The 23,448-nt window shown below is 42.0% G+C and overlaps 1 protein-coding gene across 11 annotated transcripts in view; it reads right to left on the bottom strand.

The window, feature by feature from the left end:
* Positions 1–23,448, bottom strand: part of grip2b (glutamate receptor interacting protein 2b) — a 448,132-nt gene that overhangs the window by 2,287 nt on the left and 422,397 nt on the right. For 10 of the 11 annotated variants that reach the window (XM_074649538.1, XM_074649547.1, XM_074649493.1 and 7 more), the window contains exons 15-24: positions 21,117–21,180; positions 20,658–20,803; positions 16,146–16,290; positions 11,984–12,123; positions 11,295–11,489; positions 10,928–11,084; positions 7,998–8,112; positions 7,272–7,485; positions 6,811–7,055; positions 1,576–1,722 (exon numbers count right to left, since the gene is read on the bottom strand). In XM_074649538.1, coding sequence (XP_074505639.1) covers positions 1,576–1,722; positions 6,811–7,055; positions 7,272–7,485; positions 7,998–8,112; positions 10,928–11,084; positions 11,295–11,489; positions 11,984–12,123; positions 16,146–16,290; positions 20,658–20,803; positions 21,117–21,180 — 1,568 coding nt within the window. The remainder of the gene's footprint in view (positions 1–1,575; positions 1,723–6,810; positions 7,056–7,271; positions 7,486–7,997; positions 8,113–10,927; positions 11,085–11,294; positions 11,490–11,983; positions 12,124–16,145; positions 16,291–20,657; positions 20,804–21,116; positions 21,181–23,448) is intronic. The other variant, XM_074649512.1, reaches the window with a different exon arrangement.

Raw genomic sequence — 23,448 nt, 5'->3', positions numbered from 1 at the left:
GTCAGCCACAAAGCCGGATCTGGGTCTGTCCGCGGCAGGCTGGTCGTTGCTGGAGGCCCAGCTGGAGTCTGAGCTGGAGGTGTTTTTGGTGAAACCGCGTGCCGTTAATTGTTTTGTCTGATTTTGCGGGGAATCCGACCCGATGACAGGCATTAAGAATAACTAGATAGAACATTCTCGGTGGTGGTCTGGTTTGCTTATGTAGGTCAGATAGTATCAGTATTAAATTGATTTGCAACTTTTTCTTATTCCTATCGCTTGTCTGCAGTCTGTAAGTAATAATGTCATGAAGCTGTCGTTGTTCTGAACCCCCAACAGGGTTAAAATGGTGAATTTGAGCAGTAATTTGAGGATGTTAACATCCACAATAGATCAACCAAGCAATCATTTTAGGCCTTTTTATACAAAGTACCTTTACTTTAGGGGGCCACATTTTCAAAAAAGAAGTAAATAAGCTCTTCATATGTATTGTTTGGTACTGAATCATTTTGTGGTGAGTAAATGTCTAAAGAGTCAATCAGATTCATGTCGTCCTTCCTGATGATGCTCTGCCACGCCTTTACTGCAGTCATCTTCACTTCTTGCTTATTTTGGGGGCTTTTTGACTCCAGCAAATTAAACAAAGTTTACAATATGGTAACCCTAGTTCTATAAGCACAGGCAGAGCCCTCTACTGGACTCTATGGGTAATACTCTCCTCCAAACACGAGCATGCATTCGCCCACTGAAAATGTGCATAAGCGTAGCCGGCCAATCAGGATGTGCTTACCCGAATATGTGCGGAACCCCCCAGTATATAAGGCAGCACACATCGCTGTCTGCCATTCTACACCCTCTTCACCGAGCGGCGTAGGAGCCTTAGGGCCCCCTTGGTCGAGGGCTCCGCCTGTGCTTATAGAACTAGGGTTACAATATCATTACTGTCGCTCTAACTCACACAGGCTTCGCCCTCTACTGGACTCTTTGGGTACAGTGAGTGGAGCCCGATGAATGCACGCCCTACCTCAACATAACATCAACCCAACCACAATGATCCTGATCGGCTGGAGGTGAGTCGCTACAGCCCACCTACTTCTTTATAACCTAGGCCGCCACAGAAGAGAAGAAGGGGGCCCCAGCTAACCCATGAAGCCAGGACATGACGGGCACTGACGGGGTTCTTGAAGCGGCGACTCCATCCGTGGAGATGTGCTGTCAGTGGGCAAATCACCATTAGATGAAGTGTAAAAGGATGGCGGACGACGGTATGAGCTGCCTTTTACTGCGGGTCCGCACGTATTCGTGTAGGTACGTCCTGATAGGCCAGCTACGCATTTGTACATTTTTCAGCGAATGGGCGAATGTGTGCTTGTGATTGGGGGAGAGTATTATCCATAGAGTCCACTTAGAACAGTTAGATAGAGGTTAGATGACTAACTTGACCTGTCAACAATACGCCAATTTTAAGCCATAAACCTAGTCCTGCCCCCTTGTTATATCCTTGGGACTATGTACAGTATAAAAGGGCTTTGAGCTCTACACTGTTGCCCAGAAATGAATACCCCTTAAACATGAAGTGGATTCCCTTATTACTACCTGCAGGATCCTGTCGTAGGGTTTGAGCCCGGCTCGGTCAGCGGGCCCATCAGGTCTGATCATGTTGACGTAAACGCCTTTCTCCAAGAAGCCGTCCGACACGCTGAAGCCAAAGTCGTCGATCTCTGGGTCCTTTATTACACATACCTACAGAAGACGACACAAGGATGTGAGGTTGGTATGGTGACATTGAACCTTTAAGTCAGTTTAGAGTAATCCAACTTTAAACGTGAGGTGGCTGTCTGTGACTCAGAGTAAAGCATTAATCTATCAAAAGAACAATAACCTACAGTATATGCTTTAAGAACAGGTTGTCTTCAAGGGCCCTGACACAAGAAGCCAGCACTAAATGACAGACAGTGTCAAATCACATGATCTAATGTGTTGTGGTGAACAGACCACCACCAATACAACAGCTTAAATCCCTCGTCGGCCCACAGTTGTGAAATTGCAACATCTACTCAAAACTGTCACGTAGTACCTGACTGAGTATTCTTCGACTAGTATTCCTGACTGAATGGAGACAAGCACTACATATCCTAACACCCCAGACTCTAAACTGTATCATAGCAATGTCTTTGGCAGGACAAAAGTAATATTGTAAGACATTTCATTTTCCAAGTTCAAACAACTCCCACTGACCCCCAAGCTCTCTCATTTGGACTCATTTCAACAATTTTACAAGTATTTAAATGCAGTATTTTTTTTTTCATTCTAAAAATGTTTAATGTTAGAAAACTTTGATGATTAAAAAAAAATACAAATGATTTGGAGGGATTTCTTTAAATGTTGAAATATGCAGCACTGGGTTTCAATGGCTGTCACTCACTATAAAGCCAGGAATCTCGGGAGTCTGTGGGGATGTGGAAATCTCCTTCGCATATCTCAAGATCTGTTAAACCAATAGACTTCACACTTGGCAGGTGTATTGCTGGGGACCCCGTGGAGTGCTTTGTCAACTTTGGTTCAATTTGGGCTGTTGACATGTTAAATATTAATAAATATGAAGAGGACGTTGACGGAGGAAGCAAAGAAGAGAGAAAAGAGTGACCGAGCAAGAGGCTGGACCAAAGGATTGGCTTTTAGTCGTTGAAGAGAGCTTTGTGAAATAAAAGGCGGCAAGACAGACACAAAGCTGGCCTTCTCGTTCATGGACTATATTAGCCGGCTTGCTAATGTCTTGAGCTAATTTTTGAGACTAAGCAAGACTTTGAATGACTTTATCATTTTTTTTAAAGGGACTGTTTGTAACTTCTAACACGTATAAATCATTGCTGGTCGGTGTTCCATGCGCGCTCCCTTGTGTCTACGCTGTTCAGACTCAGACTCCACCACAAACTACAGTGAAGCACCAAAACCTCTTGGTTGTATCTAGTGAAGCCCGTCTGTTAAACAGTGTTGGCCGCGGTGGGAGGACGCAGGGCAGACCATAGCTTTGGTCTCCAGGACCGGAGTCTCTGCTCCTCTGCTCCTCTGCTCCTCTGCCTGCCTTCACTCACACAACACGCTCGTTGTTCCGCTCCGTTCTCACGTGCATGAGCGCTCACTCCACACTGCAGAAGAGTTAGTTTAGCTCTGAGAATATCGTACAGTGGACGTTTGTGCAGAAATAACTGCTGCAGCTCCTCCAGACCAACAGAGGTTTCCCGTGTCTTATGAAGTGACGGGGCTCCGCAGAGAGAAACGTTATCGTCTTCGACCAAAACTCCGGTGTCTCCCCCGTTCCCTCCGGCCGCGGTTGGGAGGCTGAGGCAGGAAAAGCCAACACTAGGATCAGCATTGATTCATGGAGAGACCTTTGTCTGGTCAGCTAACATTACTGCCAAGCAGCTGAACTATAGAGTGATATTGTGCTTTTAGCTGACGTGTGTCTCCTCACTGCTTTGAGCGATGCTCGCTCATGTTCAGGTAGCGCGTGCACACAGGCGAGTGCGAGAACAGGACGCTGACTTTCGTTGACTGAACGGCCACAGGTGTCGCCGTTACAACCAATTTCTGATTCTTACAAACAGTCCCTTTAAGAACATGGAAAGAAATGTTTCTGTTTTGTTCTCTTGGCAGAGGATGACAAAGATCAGTATAAGCTCATTTAAAAACAAAGTTGTGTGATACAATGTAGTTCTACTTTATAACATACGTCCATGCTACATACTTTACTGAAGCAGGATTAAATGCAGGATGAATGCTTGATAGGCCACTCCAACTAAAGACCACTGCTCAATATACTATGATTGCAGGATAAATGCAAGATGGAGGGTTCGTACAATTGGTAATGCAGGCCAGATGTTTTGTTAAGAACTAAGGGTTAACAAGAAGTAGCAGTATTAGCAGTATTATATGATGTATGAATATTATATGCTCTTTTAATGAGACACCATTTAGAGGCTTTAACATTTTGGCTGATGGCCAATGAGCCCAGCAGTAAAACAGATTTAGCTGACATTAATGTATTTTCTTCCTGTGGATAATGTATTTCCCATTCTGGCCCCGGGCTGTTGGGCAGACTGTTGTATAAGGTCATAATTGTAAATCCACAGGAGGGTGAGGACATACTATAGTACATAATATCCTTCACTGTAAAAACAACGTATTTCTCAAACTCATAAAAGGGTCATTTTTTAATGGCTTTTTAAACTTGAACCAACTCAAAGTTGTAATTTAATTTCATAATGTATTAAAGTTAACCAATACAAAATAAGTACAGATAGGCCTTTTTCACAGAAGACATTTTGACATAGTAGGAAAAGCACAGGTGTAAATGGTAATACAAAAATAATAATAACAATAAAAAAAAAAATTATGACTCAATTGTATTCAGGTGCTTCGGTGTCATAGTCCTGTAATTGTGCGTACTGGCTCACTGTCACAGCTTACTGAGACACTTGAACAGCACAAGACAACCATCAATGTTATTAGTAACACCTATGCTTTTCCTACTAGACAAGTCAAAATGTCTACTGTGAAAAGGTCTATTAAGCTGGAAACACCCAACACAAATGACTTACTTCACTCAGTGGACATTCTGGGTCCTAACAGTTAGAAGAAACAGAAAACTTTGGGCGACATGGCTGACGGAGAGTCTAGGGCAACACTAAACTCCTCAGAGAGAGCTGGAGGTGAGTGATCTTTCTAACAGCGGGCTGAACTTAAAGGAACACGTTGACATTTTGGAAAATGTGCTTTTTCTTTCTTTCCGAGATGTAGATGAAGAGATTGATACCGCTTTCACGTCTGTGCATTAAGCATGGAGCTAGCTACTGAAAGATATGTCTACCAACCAGTGGTGTGTGGTCCATTAAGGGTGTTGGGGCACCGCCCCTCCTTCAATTACGATCGTGAAATACATATTGTAATGAAAATTCTTATCTCTTATTAACATGGGAGTGGACAAATATGCTGCTTTATTTAAATTTATGTATAAATGTATTATTGGAAATCAATTAACAACACAACACAATGACATATATTGTCCAGAAACCATCACAGGTACTGCATTTAGCATAATAAATATGCTCAAATCATAACATGGCAAACTGCAGCCCAACAGGCAACAACAGCTGTCAGTGTGTCAGTGTGCTGACTTGACTATGACTTGCCCCAGACTGCATGTGATTATCATAAAGTGGGCATGTCTGTAAAGGGGGACTCGTGGGTACCCATAGAACCCATTTACATTCACTGATCTGGAGGTCAGAGGTCAAAGGACCCCTTTGAAAATGGACATGACAGTTTTTCCTCGCTAAAATTTAGCGCAACTCTGACTCCAAAAGTTCCATAAAAGCTCCATAGAAATCACACATGAAATTGTTACAGCATGTAATAATGCACACAGTGCACTTTAATAGACTAAGCTACTTTTTAATTGTGCACACCACCAACAGCTCTACTCTGCACCTCTATAGACTGGTTTTACTGTATTCTACCAATAACGTACAGCTTTATTCTGCACTTTAATTAAAAAACCTCTCTACCTCAGTTCTCATCCCGCATTATATTCCATATTTGACATTTCTTAATCCCCTGGTCACTACTGTATATCTCCTATATTTTATTATCCAACACAATATCACTGTTTGCACTATATTGAGTTTTAACAGTTTCTTCTGCACTATATTCACTTTTTTAATAGTCACGTATCTCAGTTGTTACCCTGCACTATATTCAGTTTTAACAGTTTTCTTTATTTCCTGGTATTTTTATATCTGGTATATATGTTTTGTACTTTGTACTACTAACTTTTTTACTGCCTTTTTACTAACATGTTTGGACTAAGGAACTGTGATGCTGGAAATTTGAATTTCACTCGGGATCAATAAAGTTACTATCCATCCATCTATCTATCTATCTATCTATCTATCTATCTATCTATCTATCTATCTATCTATCTATCTATCTATCTATCTACAGTATCTATCTAAAACTTTGAACAGCTAGCATTTTACCCCTAGCAGTCTTTATGCTAAGCTAAACTAAGCATCTCTTGGCTCCAGCTCCATACTGTCCACGCAGACATAAGAATGGTACTGATCTTCTTATCTAACTCTCAATAAGAGAGCAAATAAGCATATTTCTCAAAATGCCGAGCTTAAGCTGAGCTAAGGCTCTGTACTGAAACCTGGATGAACTAGACTGTAAAATAATACTCTCGCTAACAGCACATCACACTTTCTTGATTTGCTCAAATAAGTGAACACAAAACCTTAAGTCAAATTTGATTTACATTTGTTCTCATTCTTAGTGTTCACCCTACACTCAAGCTCTCACTTTACCTAATTTGATCAACATAGAATCCAAGTCAGGCTGCACGGTGGTGCAGTGGTTAGCACTGGCGCCTCACAGCTAGAGGGTTGCAGGTTCGAATCCGGCTTGGGACCCTTCTGTGTGGAGTTTGCATGTTCTCCCCGTGTGAGCGTGGGTTTTCTCCGGGTACTCCGGTTTCCTCCCACAGTCCAAAGACATGCAGGTTAGGTTAATTGTGGACTCTAAAATTGCCCGTAGGTGTGAATGTGAGCGTGAATGGTTGTCTGTCTCTATGTGTCAGCCCTGCGATGGACTGGCGACCTGTCCAGGGTGTACCCTGCCTTCGCCCAATGTCGGCTGGGATCGGCTCCAGCCCCCCCGCGACCCCTAACGGGATAAGCGGTTGCAGATGGATGGATGGATGGAGAATCCAAGTCCTATCCCAGAACAGAAGCCACTTCCACACAGAGCTTTCAGACAGAGGTTTGAACTCACTTTGTGCAGCTCCAAAGGCGTCGGGGACAGAATCCCCTGCATCTCCTCTTTGATCCGACGAGACTCCCACGTCCTCTCTGACACTCTCAATGAGGCCTTTGGCTTGGGCTCATGATGCAGGAGAGGGGACTGGTTATCTTGGTGGATGTGGGCTTCATGGTGCAGGTGGGCTTCATGGAGCAGGTGGGCCTCATGGTGCAGGTGGGCCTCATGGTTGAAATGGGCCTCCTGTAGCAGGTGGGCTTCTGGGTGGAATGAAAAGGTTTGTTTTTAGATATGATTAAAGCAGTGTTTCTACAAGCATTTATTGAACAGCACTTCCATACAGCAACATGCTCGCACGTCAAATTTTGTTCGCTTCATTTTCCCCCAATTAGAAAGACATTGTATTTTGGTCAGTTCTATATTATGAGTTGGGGAGACAACCACCCTTGGCTCCGTCACATCATCCACTGAATTACCTTGGTGGAGTTGGGCCTGTTCATGCAGGTGGGCCTCCTCGTGCAGATGGGCCCCCTGGTGGAGGTGTGTACCCTGGTGGAGCAGGTTTCCCTGGTGCAGGAGAGAATTTCTCCGCAACGGGCTCATCCTGCTGTGACTCAGTATGGGCTCAGCCGAGGGCTTGCTGACACCATCTACACCCAGACTGATGGCTGTTCCTGTCATGATGGATGCCTGCAACAACCAAAAAAAACATATTGTAAACTTGAGCTAACTACTCATTTGTGAGTGATACTGGTGGCACAACAGATACAAAATAGATACAGTATATAGGTAAGTGCAAAGACTATCATCACTCACATATATCACAAAGTAAATGAAAGGATATAAAGAAAGTTACTGTGGGGAATATAATGAAAGCATGTTATGGCCTGATCATGTACAATAGATCCATTTCATGTTGAGGGGGTGTTACCAACCGATGAAATCTGATGTTGAATTATGAATCAGAACTGCTAGCAGGACTGCAGCTAACCCCGTGCATCAAGTATAAATCCAGCTTAAGTGAACGTGTGTTTATGAATGGGTTCAGTATGGATCCATGTTCGATGCTGATGCTAACATGCTAATGCTAATGCCATTGTAACCAACAAATCCATGTTTGTGGTAACTTTGGGGTTCAACCATTATATTTAAGAATGCTAATGAGTGAAGTTTAAATTGGAGGTGGATGCTTGTATGCTAACCTCTATCTCTCTGAGCAGTTCTGATTGGCCGCAGGTCTCAAGATCTTCAAGTGCCTGACACCAGAAACTGTCATCAGGATCCAACAGAATACCGTCTGGTTGTTGGCCAATAAATCTGTCACACACAAACACAAATTCAATTAAATCACGCTGCTTTGGAAACAAGTTTGTGGCTGTGTCACTGGTTACTAAAAAAAAAGAAGCAAATCATATGTTAAGTCACCACCACCAAACACCTTTTTTTTTACTGAATCTTGGTCTGCATGACTTGTATATTATGTAAACTGTGCTTTTTCTCTATAAAATGACACTTTTTTGTACCTTAAAACAGTAACTGGACCAATCAAGAGTCATTGTAATGTGAACAAAAGTGTACTGCTGAATTGATCAGCGGTGTAGCATCATCAAAGAAGCCACTGTGAAGACAGAGTAGTGTCAGTACAGGGCAAGGCTATCCATTCTGGTTAAATCCAACATGAGTAATCTTTTAACACTGAGTGTCCTTGACTGACAAGAATCATTTACTCTCACGTGCAGCTGATTTTGATTTCTCATCCTTCCTCTCCATCTCTCCACCCCCATGAGTGTTATATAAGCCCAGTGAATATGAAGTCTTAACCTCCTGACTCATCAGTATACACACAGAGAAACAGACATGTTGGAGATACTGCTCAGCCAGTGTAGTAGCTGGCTTCATGACTCAAATTACACAATGAAATTTCCACTTTACCGCAGACTCCTGGTGTTTATACTGGCACAAGCTACCAGAGAAGCAAATGCAACCTTCTGTTTTAAAGCTAAAATACTGGTCCATATAATCTAGACACCAGAGTTATGAAGATAGTCAATGGATATAGTTCTAGTAAAATCATCGACAACAGTTTTGATCAATAACCATACACAGTAAATGATGTAATTGGCAAAAATGCAGACTATTTGCCAGATCGGCTTCTCAAATGTGAAGCTCCAACAAAACAATGGTGTTTTAAAGTGGTCACATCGATACCACGTGAACAGTGTTGGAACTCTATTCCTCATCCCTCAGATTTGAGCAGTGTGGCAGGACAGTGATCGGCCTCCATACAATAGAAACTCAGCCCTTAAATGAAAGCCTTACATAGAAGGTTAAAGGTTAAAGGTGCTAAATGTGAGATTGGGAACATTTTTATTGCCTCCACACGGCTCTCAACATGGCGACAGCTGAGCTAACAGCGCTAACAATGAAAGCAAGGACAACGCTGCTGACAAAGCTAACAGTGTTACACTGGGGGGGGGGGGAAACTGAGGGTGGGCGCTTTGCTTCCGCGATGGCACCGTCGGTTGGGACGGCGTCATCAGCTGTAATCACCATATGAGAGCAGTGCGTAGCAGTGGTCGTGAGCTAGCCGGTGGGTCACGCTCACATGCACAAACATGCACTAAAAGCATGCACAGACAGCCCAGCTATGTCAACAAAGAAAGGAGAAGCTCGGATTACAACACACACAGAGGAAAGTTGTTTGATCCTATATTAATGCTCTGGGTATTGTATAGAGCACCTTTAATTAGTTAGCTACTGTATGTGAATAGCTAGTTTTTCAAGAACTTTGAGAAATAGAAATAAAAAACACTTTATAAATTAAATTAAATATAAAAAAATTATAATAATTAAATCAAATAACTGAATCATTGCATTCGGTCCATTTTGCCATTTTAGTAGGCAATAGTTAACAGACTCTTAAAAGATGCTTGAGTTGTGTACGTAAAGTCTGCATTATTTTATTCTCAATTTTAAACGATCTGTATGGGGTAAACAGTGCACACTGCACACACTTAACTAAATCTGCAAATCAATCAATGCAGACAATGTTCAGAGTGGAGGGTTAGACAAATCAAGGACATTTCAAATCTGCATGGAAACCAATGTTCTGGGATTGAACGAAACAACCCAGTCGGCAGGAAAAATGGTGGCATTGGACATTTCTGCAAAACACGGAGAGGCCTACGTTGAATGGCGACGTTTCAGAACAAAAAAAAAATTTCATAAATACGTTTCATATCAGCCTTGTATCACGCTCGCAAAAACGGAATTCCACGTGGTTAACGTTGTGACACAATTGGTTAGGCTTATGCCAAATTCACACCAGGCAGTGTCGCAGTGCGGCTCGCCGCAATAATGACATTTTTCTGCGGCCGAGAGGCGTATTCATGTGTTGAAGATTGGAAGAAATTCTTTGTAACACAGGTCAACATGTCACAGGAGTCACAAGATCTGTTTACTGATTGGCTGTGGGCACTCCCTGGCCGCACTTCACCATTAAAAGTTCAACTTTTACCAACTTGGCATCATCAAACGGCTGCAGCCTGCTGAGCTCGGGAGTGGCCGCCGCAACGTTTTATAGACATCGCATGGCAGCTCGCCGCAGATCGTACTTCACCGTTGCTCTAGTGTGAATTCAGCGTGAGGCGACAAACGTACTATGTTAAGCTTAGAAAAAAGATTATGGTTTGTGGTCAAATAATAATGTAACAACATAACAAAACCAACAACCGTAACAATGCAACAAAACCACTCTAGTTAGGTTTAGGACAGAACTACATGGTTGGGCTTAAAACTACTATGTTTGTACAGTGAAATTGTAACTGAACGTTGTGAACACAGGACACAAACCAACAGCTGATTGTAACGTGATGCACGGATGAAAGTTTTCTGTTTGTTGGACCCATCCCCCTCTCCTCCTGCCCGCCCGGTGTGTCTCTTTTCGCTATTTAAACCACGTCACTTGCTCTGAACAACTTATCCCTGGTTGGCTGAAACGTACAATGGCAACATTTTTTCCTGGCGACTGGGCTAAACGAAAAGATCTAAAATTGCATGCATCAAAATGGTCAGCAGAAGTATAAAGGACACATGATTGGTCCTGTAGTTCAAAAGATTAGTTCAGTCCTACCCAGGTGGTTTATCCCAGTCATCCTCACTGAAGCCTCCGTCACTGAAAGGGTAGTTCTTCCGGCGTCCGGGAGGAGGTGTGGTGCTGCGCTGCAGCTTGGCACTACGCCATTCATGAGGGTGGAGGGCAATACCAGCTGCCTGGTGGCTGTATGTACCTGCAGGAGGAGCGATGGATTGCCACTGTGTATAGATAGGCTATACCCATTTTGGATTATAGAGGGAACATTTTGATTTTTCTTTGCTATTAGATAGAAACTACAAGAGTTTGCATTAATGATGTTGTTTAAGAGCTACTCCAGTATGTTTTGCAGTGGGTATGGCCATGCTGGCCATTCACCAGCTATGTATGTTAATCTAAAGCTTACCCTGGCTGCCATAGCCGGCGTCCAGCCCTGAGCCATCCCACGACTCCATGGCAGAGTCCACGCTGGGTATGGTTGTGGAGTAGAGCTCTGACAGCTTATTGGTCTGTTGGCTGTCCGTCAAATCGTCCTCCTCAGGGTCACTGAGCTCATTCTCTGTTGTGTCCTCTGCCTCTGCTGACTTCCCCTCCTCTACATCTTGGAGAGAAAAGTTGGAATTAGGTTTGTCCAATAAAATGATCATGAAACGACAAAGAACTCTTGAGACAATAAGCCTGTTTTCAGACAGGCAGGGCTGTAGTCAAGACCAATCTAATCAAGTCCAAGACCAGATCCAGTCCAGTCCGAGTCAAGACCAAGTCCAAAAAATTAAGGAGTTGGGATGGACAGAAATAATCTATCTATAAACAATGCTGATCTATCTTCAAGAGGCCAATGTTGCTAAAAATATGAAATAATCTTTTCCCATTTTCTAAAGATAATACAAGCATCTAGGAAAAGTCTTATTGAAAAGGGTCTTCAAGAAAATGTTGGTAAAAAAGTCAAAGATTGATTCCAAATCCACTGACTTCAGGTCAGAAGCTTAATGGTTAGAAAGATAAGGCACTAAGAACACAGATTTAACACAAATAAATACATAGACTTTTGTTTTATCACAACCATATAGATCGATGTACAGGTTCCAAACTCACTGTCGAGCTGTTTCTTTATCTTGAGGGTGACCGTCTCTCCAGCCATCTGCAGCAGGTGGATAGCTTCACTCAGGGGCTTGCCTTTTAAACTGACGCTGTTGATCGCCAGGATCCTGTCACCTACATGAATAGCCCCTGTCCTGGACACACATTCACACACACACACAGACACATAGGTAAGAAGACACACACAGAGGCATGCAAAATAATGCACAATTTAGTACTACGCACACGGGAGAATATGACTAGGAGACATCAGGTTACATGAATCAACATGATTCCTCTCAAACCGGTTTATAGCAGCTCTGAAGGGACATAATGACATCGATGTATGTCGTGCTGTCTATTACAAGCTTTTTGTAATTTCTGTAAACTGACCGTTTGAAATTCTAGAAAAGTCTGATTTTCTCAAAAACTTTTTTTTGACATTGAAAACAAGACCACAATCTATCCCTCACCTTATTATATTTCCCCCAAAAGTAGCTTTATATGAACTTAATTTGAAGGACACAGTATTGGATACAGACTACATGCTGACATATTATAGGCTTCAGCGCCGCAGTGACACTGTCAATGTTTACAGGTCACATTTGGGTTCAGGAATTTCATTTAAAGTTATTACTGTTGACTAGTTCAGGGTCACAACAAGGTGACTCTGAAATGCTCCCTTTAATCCCACTATCACTGGCCACTGGATGAAACCTGGTGTAACATGTAAACCAGTCCTTTATCTTATAGAGATATTATTCATTTTCATCTCTTATCTCACACATTCTCATGGACCCATATATCATATGTGCATGCTTTAAACTTACATGAACAAATTATTCAATCCAGAGAAGTGTGTGTTTTTCAGAGAGAAGGTTTTCTGGATTTGAGTTTTGATTTACATTAGCTGACTTATCAAAATCAAAGCGCTCAAACAACTCAAAGAAAGAAAAACTGGATTGTTTTGAACATTTTCCATGAGCCACACAGATGCAGAGGTGTTGACATCTGTATTCCTGCACTTTCTTCTGTGTCAAGCTGAGCCACGTTTATTTATAGAGTGCTTTTAGCCAACAGGTCTGAGGCAAAGTGCTTTATCGACAACAGTTTAGGACAGGATGTAGAACAACTGCATCACAGACTCCAAGAAATGAGGTCACAGAGTGGATGTGTATGGAAGTGTGACAGGTCAAGCAGTAAGCTGCTCCCTTGCCTGGGTGTGTTTTGGTGGAATAACGCGTGAGCCGGTTGTAAAAGCTGACATTTTATTGTGAAATAAGTGTTGTGTGGTGGACTGTATGGAAGCCAAATTCACCAGCGGATGATTATGACTCAGGAAAAACATGATATCATCTTCTGTTCAGTCTTGTTGCTGTGGACACTAGCTGCCATCCCATCATGTTTCTCATTATCCCCTCTGTCATCCCTCCATGTCACATGGAACCTGCTGCACACTCAGCTGCTGCTGGGGAATCCCTCGATTTATTGCCCAAAGCATCTTCTATTATTTCACCAAATCAGGTTTTTACTGACACTCACATCTGCATACATACTGTACCCCAGTTAACTGGTTCTGATCATATCTCAGGTGTGACTTATTACAAAGCAACTATTGGGTTTATTTAAAGCAGGGGTAGATAACTTTAGACACATGTGCCACCATTGGCACGCGGAAGCTTAACCAATGGCACATTAGCAATAAGCCTGTTGTCACGGTCTGGCTCTGTTCCAGGAGGCCGTCGGACTAACACTGTATATCTTGTGTTGTGTTTTTAGTGGCTTCTGATGTTGTCTAGAGTTTTGGTTTCTAGGTTTTGGGGTTTTCTGTTATATTCCTTGTTTCATTTGTCTAGTGTTTCCTGTTTTATTTTGATATATTCACCGTGTATCATGTATAGTTTTACTTCCTGTCATTGTATCTGCCACGCCCTGATTTGTTCCACCTCTGTCTCATCATCCTGTTCTCCTTGTTAGTCTTTGTGTTTCCCCCGTTTCATTGTCAGTTCGTCGTCACTCCTCATGTGTTGTGTTTCTGTTGTATATCAGACTCCTACCCAGTGTCTCCCTGTGTCCCCTGCCCTTTTGTCTCCTGTGTTGTCTCCCCCTGTCTGTCTTTGTGTGTGTGGAAGTGCAGGTGGGCGTGGCTTCCTTCCTCCTCCTCCTCCTCCTATAGGGCGTTGCGGTTGGCGCACTTGATGAGGATCATCCAATCAATTCACAACCTCCGCAGTATATCAACCCTGGGATTCCTTCCATACTCCGCCAGATCGTTCAGTCACCTTCCGTGGTATTGTCGTCCTCCGGCCAACTTAACTTTTGGAACTTGTTTTTTGATGTTACCTGTCGCCTTGACAAATCCTGCCTGTTTTTCCCTTGCGTTCAAGATCCACCACGTCTGCTTGCCGCCTTCGCCCTGCCTGCCTGCCTGCCCGCCCGCCCGCCCGCCTACCCTGCCTGCCTGCCTGCCTTGCCTGCCTGCCTGCCTGCCTACCCTGCCTGCCTGCCTGCCTGCCTGCCCTGCCTGCCTGCCTGCCCTGCCTGCCACTCTCCAGCTACTCCTTCATAGTAGCTTTATCGAACTCACAACCATTCCCTGTGCTTAACTCAGGAGAGAGTGGGAGATTCACTCGTCATGGCCTGCCTGTCCACACTAGGATCAACTCCCTAGGACTGGACACCCCCGAGCCCCCTCGACCAGCTCCCTGCCCACTCCCAGCTTATGATTACGATTCATTTTTGTTATTAATAAATCTTTATTTAATTGAACTTGTGTGTTCTGTGTGCTGCATATTGGGTCTACTCTTGCCAGCTTATAACAGTTTCATACTTGAGAGAGTGTTTTGTTTTTGAAGTTTCTTCCTTTTCATCATTCTAGGTGGATTGTCTTTTCTCTAACCTGCTTGCCAGACCATGAACATTTTAGTTCTCTGTAAATGTTTCAATATTGAATCATTCAACTTCAACGCGTGCAGTATAATCCAAGTCTCATTTATCTAGTTGTATGCTCACTACTTCTCAGACACGTGCATTTGCACTAAAACTTTACTATTTAAAACGGTTCTGCACAAACAGTGTCACGCTTGTGCAGGCAAAACATTATTTAAAACACTTGTGTGTTTTAAATAGTGAGGTTTTAGCAAAGATGCACGTGTTTGGGAAGTAGTGAGCATACGACCGGATAAATGAGACTTGGATTATACCTCACAAGTAGTAAACTGATGTTTTGGTATCGTTTTGCTGTTGTTAAACATTTACTTCAATTCATCAAGAGGTTGCTCCATTTTTGGATTATCTGTTCAATGTGGAGGCATGCAAGAGTTCTTCAACAATACAAGGCAACACAGGGTTAGTAATGGTCATTTTGTGGGTGAAGTGTTTTTTAACAATGTAATGCAATCATTGGCATGAGTAGAACAGACTGAAATTCCAGAAACCAGATTGAACTATCAATGAATACAAATTTCAGTGTAGCAATACAGTCTAAAAGCCTTAGAGACAGAAGAGAAACATGTCATAGGTGTGTGTGCGTGTGTGTTAGGGCCAGTTCCAGTAGATGTAATTTTGCACTTCATCACCAGTTATAGTATGTCTCCTGCCTGAGTGTGACAAAGTGAATGCATGTATGTCTAGAGATTCATACATTTGTATATCTGTATATCTGGAGTGTCTACTAACCCTGTGAAATAAGACAACCCAGTCAGTATTTGTGGGCTGTCTAGATCAGAAAACATGTGATTCAACAAGCCATTCCCATTTGGCTCTCCTTCCTGTGTCACATGCTGGCTCATTAGATTATACCGCCTACAGCTTGAGAACTACCTTTGCATAGGTGCACCTTTTTTTTTTTTTGCAAGTCAATCAGAGCAGACTGGGCTTTTTCAGGAGGGGATTAAAGAGACAGGTTTGTGTGTCAGACAGAGGGTGAATACAGGGATATTCAGACAGACAGGATGAGAGATAGAATGTTTTTGGAACATTAAAGCATGTGAACATGTTCTAGTAGAAACGTAAAAATACAAGTATGAAAACAAGCATGATATGTCCCCTTTCAAGCTTCTTTTTCCCGATTGAGCGGTGCAGATTAGTGTGTGTGTGTGTGTGTGTGCGTGTGTGCGTGTGTGCGTGTGCATGTGTGTGTGTGTGTGTGTGCGCGCGTGTGTGAGAAAGCATGTACCTCTCGGCCAGGCCTCTCTTCGTTAGGCCGGATATAGTGATGGGGTCAAAGGGCTCCTCGGTGCCTGAGATGGTGATACCCAGAGGGCCTCCGTACCGCTTCAGCTCCACTGTGTAGATGATGCTGCCTGACGTCTCCTGCTCATCTGAGACACATGCACACACAGACATGCACGTGTTATTCTAATGTTTCAGCTCCACAAGTAGATGAAACTGCGCGATGTATGTTGCTCAACTGATGCACACACACACACACACACACGCACACACACACACACTTTAACCTCTTCAGTTCACTTGGTGATACTGCATCATGTTATCTGTTCATGTGAAATGCCCCCTCGCCCCCCTCCCCCCCCCCACACACACACACACACACACACACACGCACACACACACACATTCATTCCAGAAGTAGGTCAAAACTCTTCTCATGACAACACTGGTGAGGAAGACACAGTTTCCATGGTAACCAGGGAAAAGACTGCCTTGTCATCATGTAGCATGAACACATAATATGGTGTCTGTCTGTGTGCATGTGATCATATCCTCTCAGTCATAATCTAGCATGATTACAAAATCCCTTCCACTATTTATTTGTGTGTGTGTGTGTGTGTTTGCATCCCATCCAAACACAGTGGAACAGGGTGGGGTGACATCTCTTTGCAACAACCTGGATGTGTTCATTTAATTCATCCATCAAATCCCACAAATCCAAGATGGCGGCTATAAGAAGGTAACATGTGACTACTTAGTCACAAGGCACAGGGGTCCTGAGCTGGATTCAAACTCATGGTACACACATCAGACCACCACACCACCAGGATATCATTGTTCCTACTCATGTTGTTACTTTATCTCATATATTTCATTATTTGTTCTTGATGTTTTGTTTTATTATTATTTATTATTTATCTATATGGTTCCACCCTGGATTTAATTGTTGTTAATTTGTTATATTATTATTTATCTATATGGTTCCACCCTGGATTTAATTGTTCCTGTTTCCAATAGTTTCTGTTTCCCCACTACGATCAATAATGATCCAGTATTTGACCATTTTAAAACTGCATCAGGAGTCCAGAAGTTGTGGACAACAGCATCACTTAGTGGACAATCTCTGTTAGTGCATTTCCTTAACCCTCATCCTAACATATTTAACATACAAGTCTTTTTTTTTAGATTAGGAAGGTTCCTAACTGTACGAAATGACCCAGAAATATCTAAGCGGCAGCCATAATAAGAGCTGATTGGATTCTCTAAATGGTAAAGAAAGGTGCTTCAGTGCTTCCTTTCTTATCTCCTTTAGCATATAGGATACACTGGACCATCCTTTAGGAAAGGACAGGAGATAATGCCATCCCACAATTCCTTGCGGCAGCATCATTTATAGCAATGCACCATACGGCCGTCAATAACATCTGTGGTCGTCTTTCCCTAAATCCTTATGAATTTTACTTCACATTTTTCCTTGACCTCATGATGTTTTCCATTTAGGTCAAGGGAAAGTGGTTAGGAAAAGACATTAGGATGTCTAGTTTTATATGACTATTGGACCACAACCAAGAACTACCTACTGGGGCCTCTGGGATTCCCAAGAATAAACTACTTTAACAAAATATCATCATAGCAAAATGTCAACTTCTTCTCAAAACATTATTAGTTATGTAATTAATGTAATCTAAAAAAGAAAACAGATTAGCATTGTTTTAGGAAAGTTCACTGTGTAAAACAGAAATAGACAGCGCACATGAGGACCCCAGGACCCCAATATATCAGCTGATTAGACTATTGTCAGGCTTATAAATAGTCATTATCAGTCACTATAAGCCTCATAGATGTGGGTCAATAGGGGCCTAATACACCCAGTAGTAGGTTTTTACCATCTATTCACATGGTAAATCACTGAAAGAAGGTCTAAAAGAACACAACGGTGACCTCTGGCGACTGTAGTAATTATGACAAGAACAAGTCAACGTTGTAGTATAGATAGTGTGGAACTCCATGGCTGCATCCCAAAGCTCTTAATTGCATCCACGTTTCCCTCACTTGCGTCTTTTCCTTTGCATCTTAGTCCCTCCCAACAGGGAAGCATGGAGAGACGCCAGGAGAGAGGAAACAGGGAAATATGTTTTAAGAGACATGAGACGTCGTTTCCTCTGAAGCGTCACGTGAAGCGACGTCCGTTTCTGATGACGGCAGCAGCTGATCACAGCTGGATCATCTGTCAGTCGGCTCTAACAGCTGTAAAGACTTCAGATGTAGTTTATGTCTGAACTGATCTAATACTAATAAATACACTCAGTTATTCTCAGTGGCAGAGCAGCAGTGTTTCTCTCTGTAGCCTGTTACCTGTTGAACAAACACCTGCACATGAATAACAGCTGCAGTCTGTATTTCTACTGTGGACTGAGTCCTGCTTAGAGGACCAGGAACCATCTCTACTGGATCAATGCCTTTATATTATTTATTCATTATTAGCGTCTGTAGTTATTGATATTCTGATTGTGAGTTCATTATTTAATAACCCAGAATATGAATATGGTGTCTTTTGAACACTGGACATTATGTATTAGGAAAATGATGTAACTCATATCAATCTTGACGTTCAGGAATTATCAGCCTCATGTGACTGAATGGAAATGAGGATAAAGCATGTAAAAGGTGTTTGTTGCTGACAGACAAACTCTCCTTCTCTCTCTGACTTTAATAGAATCATTAATACAAGTTAACAGGGGAAATAACAGATCATGGAAAGATAAATCATTCTAATAAATGAAGGAAGTTATTTTAGGTCCATTTGTCAGCTGTTATAAAGCTCTTTCAGTGTCAGGCTGCTCCATTGGCGGTGTGTGAAGGAGAGATACTGCAGGTCCTTCTGCTGCTGTTCAGAGCTTCAGTTAACACAGATATTAACTAGATGGTGACTCAGAAGACAACTAAAATATAAAACATTTAATCTGTGATCTGTTTTCACTCCGGTATAAAACTCCAGAGATGTTGAGAGGTAAAGTTATCAGATCAGTCTGATCGGCAGCAGCGTCCAATCAATGACAGATATCCAATAAGGGGGCGTGTCGGTCGGTAAAAGACTTCAGTGAAGGCTGCTCTCGTGTATCCTCGCTCATCGCTTCTCAGAGATCCCTCCTCGATCCTCGATCCTCGATCCTCGATCCTCGATCCTCGATCCTCGAGCCTCCGTGCAGAAATAAGAGCTTTGGGACGGTCTTCAAGATGGCGCACCAGAACAACTTCCGGTTCAAGCGAGGATCGAGGATCGAGGAGCGAGGAGCGAGGAGCGAGGAAACGACAAATAAGAGCTTTGGGATGCACCCCATATGGGGTGAAGGTCAGGGACGATGGATGTGACACAAAAAGCAGGAAACACAGGGTTTTCACCCAGCAGACCCAACGGAGTTTCAATCCCGTTTAAAACCAACAATGTGTAGTTGTCTTTGTGTTCATAGTTATTTTAACCCCAAACACAATGTTTTCCATACACTTAACAAAGTTACACTTAACAAAGTAGTTTTGTTGCCTAAACCTAAAGAAATTGTAGTTTTTTTGTCGAAACCAAAAGAAGTTGTAGTTTTATTGTCTAAGTCTAAATAAATTGTAGTTTTATTGTCTAAACCTAAAGAAGTTGTAGTGTTTTTGCCTAAGTCTAAAGCAGTTGTAGTTTTGTTGCCTAAACCTAAAGAAATTGTAGTTTTGTTGACTAGACAAAAATAAGTTGTAGTTTTTGTTGCCTAAACATAAAGAAGTTGTAGTTTTATTGCCTAAACATAAAGAAGTTGTAGTTTTGTTGCCTAAACATAAAGAAGTTGTAGTTTTGTTGCCTAAACATAAAGAAATTGTAGTTTTGTTGACTAGACAAAAATAAGTTGTACTTTTGTTGCCTAAACATAAAGAAGTTGTAGTTTTATTGCCTAAACATAAAGAAGTTGTAGTTTTGTTGTTTAAACATAAAGAAGCCTCTTTTGTTTGTGTTCAAAACATGACGTTTCATTCAGGGTTTTTTTCAGCTACATCTTAGAACATGTTGCTTTTAAGTTTCACTTTCACTTTTACAGCGTAGTAGGCGTAGTAGGCCCCTAACGACCCACATCTATGGTGCTTATAGTGACTGATAACTCCTATTTAATGCCCTGATAACAGTTGAATCGGGTGAATATATTGGTATTTTTTAAAAGCACTAATTAAAACAGAAACAGAAAACAATGATATGAAGTCATTAGGAACAAATTGATGAATTGAAGTCATGAACAATTAGAATGGTAGAATAATGCACCTGTGAGATACAAAAAAGTATACCTCTGGAGTCTGTGGGGACCCCAGTCGGTAGGATTAAATCTAAAACTGATGCCTGCTGATCTGGTGAACATTATTTAATCACATAAAACACATCTGAAAATGTGTTTCAGTGGTGCAATGATCCATTCCTTCCATTCTGGTTATCATGCTCACTGAACCGCCATAGACAGACTCAACTGTTGCATATGCACACTTGTACCTGAGTTGTCTTCATCTTTGCGTATCTTGAGTTTGACCAGTTCCTCACACTGCAGCAGGATCTGCTCTGCATCGTCTTTGGAACAATTCTCCAGTCTGATGTTGTCGATGGCCAACAGCTTATCACCAGGCTCCAGTGTTCCGGTTCTGAAGGAGAAAGAGAGACAGAGGCACAGAGGTGAAACCAGATAAGATCACTTCCGTCATGGTTGTACTGCAGCGTCCTTCGTCACATCTGAATTGAGCAGCACATGTAAATCTATTCTCGGTATACTGAGAATAGATTAATAAATCAAGTATTGTGAATTTTGATGTACATAATGTGTGACATATTCTTAACTACAGAGTTGGACACTAAATACATTAGAAGAGAGATACATTGAGGCATGAGAAAAACATGTGTTAGACCTACAGGAGAATAGAATAGAATAGAAATAGAATAGAATAGACTCTAAGCTACCTGTGTGCCATGCTGCCCTTCTTGATGTCAGAAATGATGAGGGGCTCTCCTGGCTTCTTACTGGCTGTGAAGGGAGATGACATTACAAGCAGCAGCAGCAACAACAAAGTAAGTCTTTTTATCACTGCTGTAGATGTTACTACTACTACTACTACTACTACTACTACTACTACTACCACTATATAATAATAATAATAATAATAATAATAATAATAATATTAACAAACAATGATTGTAACAGTAACATGACATCATCAACAATGAATAATACTACATAAATAACATCAGTAACGATAACATTTATTGCTGTGTCAAATTTTATATGAAGATATACTAAATTATGGGGTTATAGCTGCTGATAGGCGTAATAAATGTATATATATATATACTGTATATATATATACAGTATATATATATAATATACATATAAATAAACAACACTTTACAATCTAACGAACGTGTCTACTGTTTTCTAGACAAGACAAGGGTATATGTGGTCCTTAATACAATCTATTTAGTTGAAGTTGTTAACGTCTATAATAAAGCAGAACAAATTAAATGTCTATTTTAGTTTGAGCAGTTTACAGTAAATGTTTGTACCGGTAGTCGCACGGAACTGACATTGGAGCGCTTTTCATGACGAACACGTTACGGCATTGCATGTCATCAGTAAGGGTAGCCGTTTAAGTCGGCATCGATGCAGCTCGCTGTTGGAGGGTTTCATAACCCACTTCCACCCCCCAGTGAATGGGTTTGGAATGGCAATTAATAAGGCAGACCCTCCACGCAAACGCACAAACGGAGTGGAAGTGGGTAGGGAGAAAGTGTGGGGGCTGGTTTGGAATTGGGCCTACCTTTGCAAAGTTGCACCATATATTTCTCACAAGCCAATCAGAGCAGACTGGGCTTTTTTGGGAGGGGGTCTTAAAGAGACAGGCACTAAAACAGAGCTTTCGAGACAGATGGTGAATACAGGTTTATTCAGACAGACAGTAGGAGAAAAACAATGTGTTTTTGAACATTAAAACATGTAAACATGTTCTAGTAGAAACTCAAAAGACAAGTTAGAATCTGAAAATGAGCACAATTTAACAGACACTGAGACTGAGGAAGGCTGAATATGTTTGGATAGCAAAGGCAAAGAAATGACACTTTGTCACATTAGATCTGTCTTATACTCCTATCATTCGAAAAACTGTTCAAGTTGGCAGGTGAATTTGTGAAATCAGCTAATGTGTGTTGCTCTGAAAGTTCAGTTCAGCCGTGAATACTTCCATTCAGAAGATGGCACCATTGCACCATTCTCTGTCTCAGAGCCTGCCACAGGACAGCCTGTTATTCATACAGTATCATTAGAAAGACAAACCTCTCAGGTGTCAGACACTGATCAACCCTTAATCACCAATGTCATCTACATATAACTTTCCCTTTATTTCATTGTTGGGATGACCGTTTCCTTCTACAATTACACACATGGCTTTATTGGAAGCCGTTGACACAGTTTAACACATTGATGCTGGTAAATAATTATGAGGTACCTGTACTTAACACACATATATATATATATATATATATATATATACTGTATATAAACTGGGGGAAAAAAGTTCAGAAACTTGTGTTTGGTGGATTATTTCTCTGTCGTTCCAATGCTAATTGACATTGTATTTTACATGGTTGGAAAGCCTGTTTATTTACCTTCGCAATGATGTCCAACCTCAAATGTCCAAGCAGCACAGCTGATTATGTGGGGAACGCCCAAGAAAAATGTTTCAAAATGCTCCGTCAATGGTGAACAGTGTATTCTCCTGTTGGTATTGACTCTTGTTTTGAGTTGTTTGGTGGATTGGATGATTGAACTCTCTATCAGTAACAAGGAACAAACAAGACATATTGGCTATTTGACACTTTATTCATTTAATACACCGTCAGGAGCCTCATTAGCGGTGGAAGATCCATACACAGCCACAACAGCCTGGCACTTCCTCCTCATGCTGGTCACCAACCTGGTCACATGTTGCTGTGGGATGGCGTTCCATTCCTCAACCAAGATTGGTTGCAGGTCAGCCAGCGTGGTTGTGTTGGTCACTCTAACACGTACAGCACGCCCAAGCTGATCCAACAAGTGTTGAATTGGGTTGAGGTGTGGACTCTTGGCAGGCCGTTCCATTCTCTCTACTCCCACATTGTGGAGGTAGTCTGTGATAACCCTGGCTCTGTGGGGGCGAGCGTTGTCATCATGGAGGATGAAGTTAGGTCCCAGATTGTGGAGATATGGGATCGCCACTGGCTGCAGAATATCATCCCGATATGTCACTGCATTGAGATGGCC

Source organism: Sebastes fasciatus, chromosome 1 (assembly GCF_043250625.1).
Source record: "Sebastes fasciatus isolate fSebFas1 chromosome 1, fSebFas1.pri, whole genome shotgun sequence".
NCBI lineage: Eukaryota > Metazoa > Chordata > Actinopteri > Perciformes > Sebastidae > Sebastes > Sebastes fasciatus.
Note: the sequence above shows the minus strand (reverse complement) of the source record. Positions and strands in the feature narration are given on the sequence as shown.